A 5,731-nucleotide genomic window follows, 5' to 3' on the forward strand; every position below is an offset into this window, starting at 1 on the left:
TCCTTTTACTATTTCTATTTAATTAATTTTATGCTTATTATTTTATAAATATATGATAAATAAAAAGATGAATAAATAATAGACATATTATTATTATCTTTCCTTTAACATGAAGTTTATCTTTATTGTCGTGTATCTTCAAAAATAATTGGAATTTGGAGAATAAAAATAAAGATATATTTTTTCTGTCATATTTATATTTTCTCTCTCATTCTTTTTTTGGTATATTCTGAAACATTTCTTAAACACAATATTATAATAAGACTCACCCAACAACAACAACAACAATAATAATAATAATAATAATAATACCTTCTTGAGGCCAGGAACAAGAGCTGCAAGAGCAATGAAACTCTGGCTGATCTTCTCTCTTCTCTTCCTCTCAGCTATGATATGATCCTGAGCGTTAGATGGTGACCTCTTAGAACCATTTGATGAGGATTTTGTGACCAGGTTTTGATTTTTTGATGACCCATTCACCACCTCTTTTAGTTTTGTCTTTGTGTTCAAGGTGGTGTAATCTAAATCATAAAGCTGGGTGGTATTATCATTATTATTGAGAGAGGAGTTTGAGTTGTCAAAGCACAGAATTTGTGGCTGAAATGATGTTATTGATGATGATGATGATGATGATGATGAGAGGGAAGAAAAATTTGGTGATAATGATGAATAATAAGAATTATTATCACTATTGGTACTTGTTTTGAGAAACTTAGAAGGCCTCTCATCATCAAAACTAGTTTCATCAACGGAAGAGTAATTATTATTATTGCTTGGTGACTCGAACATTATAGAATTCCCTATGTCATGTGCGAAAAATAAATCTTCATCGTAATCATCAATCGAGTTGTTCATGCTGTACTCTTTCGGAAAGAAATTGTTGTAATCATCTTCCATTTCCTGCTAATAAGAAGTTAGAGAAAAAAATATATTATTATTATTATCAAATTGTTGAACAAATTAAATTGGAAATGGAAACGTATATATATGAAATTAATTCCCTTACCAGATCATGTAACCAGCTAGGTGATGACGATTCCATCGGAGTTTTAATAATTTTCTCTAATGAGTAGGAATCACTGAAATAGAATTAGCAATACTTATTAAGTGTAGCTAAGTAGTGAAACAAAGGTGACTCTTTAGAGAGCTATTACTATTCCTATTGAGTGCGAAAGAGGGATTCCCCAATGTTCACTCTTTATAGTAGTAAGTTCATGCCTTTGATAATCAGTTTCTCCACTACACCTAGCTATGTATGGACCCCACTATGGCCATAAAAATATTAAACAAAGAGATCTCTATGTTTCTTTCTTTTTTCTTTTCCTTTTTTTTTTCATTGAGCAGATGCGAATTTAATTTGCGAATACTCTAGCTACAACTTTTGTCGTATATATTGTTATTATTATATACCATTATTTAAATTAGAGAAAGTCTTGGGGTCACTATTTTTATTGAAATTTGGCCAATACTTAATCATAAAAAAAAAAGTAATTCTACACAATTAAATATCATCTCATACCATTAAAAATGTTAATGATGATTAATTAATGACTATATATCACAAAATTCTGCTATGCCCCTAGTATTCCTCGTATAATTATTCTGGCAAAGAAACTTTTTTCACTGTTTTGTTGTCTTAATTGTTTTGATTCTATGATTCGTGCGGTCGATGTGAACGTTTGAAAATAACTGTGTAATGTGAAAATGGTATATGGCAATAGTAGATGTGATAGATCATATATAGATGTAAACAATTTACAAAATATATATATATATATATAATTGTTATATGTGCCACCCTGTTGCTGGAATTGGGATTGGAATTGGAACCTGAATCAAGTGATATATTATTAGGATGCATATGGATCTCAATAATTGAGTCAATAAAGGAGTCAGCTAACCCCTAACCGAATCAGATTTCCCTCAATATATATTATATGTCACTATGAGCATTCTAAGAAATTTCTTTCTTAATTATATAGGAAAAGGAAGTATCAAATGTCTAAAATTGAAATAAAAATTTGAGTGTCTTGATGCGGAATTTTGTAAAACTACAATTCGACAAATACATTGAATCGTATTAAGTAATATTATGGTAAGTGAGTGATAACTTGCATCATCTACCTTTTTCTCTCATCTAAAAGGACCATAGAATTAGTAAATTCTCATTTATTTGATGCATTTACAAGAATTATATAATGAATTTATAGAACATTACTTTAAAATAAATCTTTCTTGGATTTCAAGTGAAAAAAGTAACAAAAGAAGAACAAAATAAAAAAAGGAGCTCGGCGTGTGTGCTGGGCATGCCACTTCATGCAAACGCCACTATCCTTGAGTGGGCGTGGCATGCCAGCTATTATCTCCAGAAAGGAAAAGTTGAAGGATTATTATGGGCGTGGTACGTCGGAGTTGGGCGTGGCACGCCAAGGCCAGGCGTGGCACGTCAATTATAGTTTCCAGAAGAGAATCCATGAAGAACTACAATGGGCGTGGCACGCCAAGGCCGGGCGTGGCACGCCAAGGCCAGGCATGACATGCCAGTTATCTTTCCCAGAAGATGGATGGACAAGCTTCACTATGGCATGGCAGGCCAATGCTGGGCATGGCACGCCAATCACAGTTTCCAGAGAAGAATCTCAAAGCTTTACTATGGGCGTGGCACATCAATACTGGGCGTGGCACTGATGAGCGGATATTTTATATGCTTTTTGGTGATATTTTCATGTAGTTTTTAGTATGTTTTAGTTACTTTTTATTATATTTTTATTAGTTTTTATGCAAAAATCACATTTCTGGACTTTACTATGAGTTTGTGTGTTTTTCTGTAATTTCAGATATTTTCTGGCTGAAATTGAGGGACCTGAGCAAAAATCTGATTCAGAGGCTGAGAAAGGACTGCAGATGCTGTTGGATTCTGACCTCCCTGCACTCGAAATAAATTTTATGGAGCTACAGAAGTCCAATTGACGCACTCTCAATTGCGTTGGAAAGTAGACATCTTGGGATTTCCATCAATATATAATAGTCCATACTTGGCTTGAGATTTGGTAGTGCAAACTGGCGTTTAAACGCCAGCTCCTTACCCTTTTCTGGCGTTAAACGTCCAAACTGGCACAAAAGCTGGAGTTCAACGCCAGGAATAGCCTATGCAAGTGAAAGCTTCAGTGCTCAGCCCAAACACACACCAAGTGGGCCCCGAAAGTGGATTTCTACACTATCTATCTTAGCTTACTCATTTTCTGTAAACCTAGGTCACTGGTTTATTATAAAAACCACTTTTAGAGAGTCATTTTGTACCTCATGACATTTTTACATATGAATTTTGTATCTTCTACGGCATGAGTCTCTAAACTCCATGGTTGGGGGCGAGGAGCTCTGCTGTGTCTCGATGGATTAATGCAATTACTACTGTTTTCCATTTAATCATGCTTGTTTCTATTCTAAGATATTCACTTGCACTTCAACATGATGAATGTGATGATCCGTGACACTCATCACCATTCTCAAACTATGAACGTGTGCCTAACAACCACTTCCGTTCTACCTTAGATTGAGTGTGTATCTCTTTGGTTCCTGGTTCACGGGTTTGATTGCCTCTCCTGACAACAGAGCATTCAAATCTGTTAGATCAGAGTCTTCGTGGTATAAGCTAGGATCATTGGCAGCATTTTTGAGATCCGAAAAGTCTAAACCTTGTCTATGGTATTCCGAGTAGGATCCGAGAAGGGATGACTGTAACGAGCTTCAAACTCACAAATGTTGAGCGCAGTGACAGTGTGCAAAAGGATCAATGGATCTTATTCCAACACTAGTGAGAACCGACAGATGATTAGCCCTACGAAACCTGTAGCTGGACTATTTTCACTGAGAGGACGGATGGTAGCCATTGACAACGGTGATCCACTAACATACAGCTTGCCATGGAAGGAGCCTTGCGTGCGTGAAGAAGAAGACAGTAGGAAAGAAGAGATTCAGAAGACAGAGCATCTCCAAAACCTCAACCTATTCTCCATTACTGCATAAAAAGTATTATTTAATCCATGTTCTTTTACTCATTCTAATTAAAACTGAGAATTATTATTGATATCTTGACTAAGAGTTACAAGATAACCATAGCTTGCTTCAAGCCGACAATGTCTGTGGGATTGACCTTTACTCACGTAAGATATTACTTGGATGACCCAGTGCACTTGTTGGTTAGTTGTGTGGAATTATAAAAGTGTGATTGTAATTTCCTGCACCAGGCACGCCTGACGTGGCAGAAATTGGCGAGTTAGGAATTGTTATAAGATATGCGTTGCAAATATAGTCCTCAACCAACCAGAAATCTGCTTATCAATTTAAAAGGATGTCACAGAAATTAAAATTAAAATACTAAGAGTATGAATCCCAGGTCGTCTTCCAACGAGTTACAGGAAAGTGTGCTATTTTATTAATCAGATGGTTTTCAAAAAAGATTTGAGTTGAATGACAGGAAATTAAATCAGAGAATTAATGTAATTTAAATAAAAGCCTTGACTGGGAGTAGATTAGTTGGAAGCCCTATTCTTGTTGCAGTACTTTCAAGATTAATTGATAATTGGGGTAGTTCTGTTTAGTTATCCCTTACTAGGTAAGGGAAAGTCAAACAAGTTGGAATGCTATTTCTATTCACAAGTCCTAATCCGCTTACTTGGAAGGACTGGCATTAGTGACTAGAGAGCAAACCAATAATAAACCCAATTACAATTTCTCCCTTGAGCACTCCAACTCAAGGGTTCCTTTCAATCAACTCCCCATCAAGTTAGGGAACTACTCGCTCATTGTGAATGTGGAATTCATAACATAGGAAAGGGAATTAAAGGAAGACATGATAAATAAAACTCAAAAGAATTAATTAAAAAAAAAAACTCTTGTATTGATAAATTCTAAAATAATCCAACAGTAAGATTGAAATAAATTAAAGGACATGGAAGAGTAAAGCCAAGTAAAGAAAACGAACTAGAATGACGAAGTCTTGATGAGGTAACAACTCTTCTCAATATCCCAATGCAAAAAGCAATTAAAAATCCTAAGAACTATGAATGTGCAGAGAGAAAACCTAGAGGAGAGGAAAACTAGATCTCAAAAACTAAAACTATCTAGAATGAATGATGTTGTTGGTCTCTGCATGTTCTCTGGCTCTAGTATGCTTTTCTGGGACGAAAACTGGGGCAAAATAGGGCCCGAAATTGTCCCCAGTGATTTTGCAGATTATGCAGATCGCGCACGTCATGCGATCGCGTTATTCATGCGGACGCGTCATTCGGCGTTTTGCTTCTCCACGCGGGAACGTCGTCTACGCCTCCGCGTCGCTTGTGCTATTCCATCCGCGTGGTCGCGTGAGCCATGCGGCCGCATCAATGCGATTTTCTCTCTTTCGCTCCGGTTGGCCCGTTTGGTCCAATCTTGGTCCGATTTCTATAAAATTGCTACCGAAACTCTCGTCTCACTCTCCTCTATCACATTAGGTCATAAAAATAATATTTTTGGCTTTCTAGAATAAATTCTCATTTATGGGTTAATTAACCATTAATTAACCGGGTCTTACATTCTACCCACCTAATTGGGAATTTTACCCACAAAATTCAAATTCAATTACCTGAGAATAAGTGCGGATAATCCGTTCGTATCTCCGACTCAAGTTCCCAAGTGTGTTCTTCAACACCGCCTCGACTCCAAGCCACTTTGACTAATGAAACCTCTTTTT

At 36.2% G+C, this 5,731-nt stretch overlaps 1 protein-coding gene across 5 annotated transcripts in view; it reads right to left on the reverse strand.

The window, feature by feature from the left end:
• LOC107628383 (transcription factor bHLH18-like) overlaps positions 1-1,202 on the reverse strand; it is a 10,988-nt gene extending 9,786 nt beyond the window's left edge. For 2 of the 5 annotated variants that reach the window (XM_016331090.2, XM_016331080.2), the window contains exons 1-2: positions 1,007-1,196; positions 313-903 (exon numbers count right to left, since the gene is read on the reverse strand). In XM_016331090.2, coding sequence (XP_016186576.1) covers positions 313-903; positions 1,007-1,042 — 627 coding nt within the window. In that variant the 5' untranslated portion in view covers positions 1,043-1,196. Of the gene's footprint in view, positions 1-312; positions 904-1,006 lie in introns of all 5 variants that reach the window. The other 3 variants (XM_021119851.1, XM_021119855.1, XM_021119865.1) reach the window with 3 other exon arrangements.

This window comes from Arachis ipaensis, chromosome B01 (genome assembly GCF_000816755.2).
Source record: "Arachis ipaensis cultivar K30076 chromosome B01, Araip1.1, whole genome shotgun sequence".
In the NCBI taxonomy this organism is placed as follows: Eukaryota; Viridiplantae; Streptophyta; class Magnoliopsida; order Fabales; family Fabaceae; genus Arachis; species Arachis ipaensis.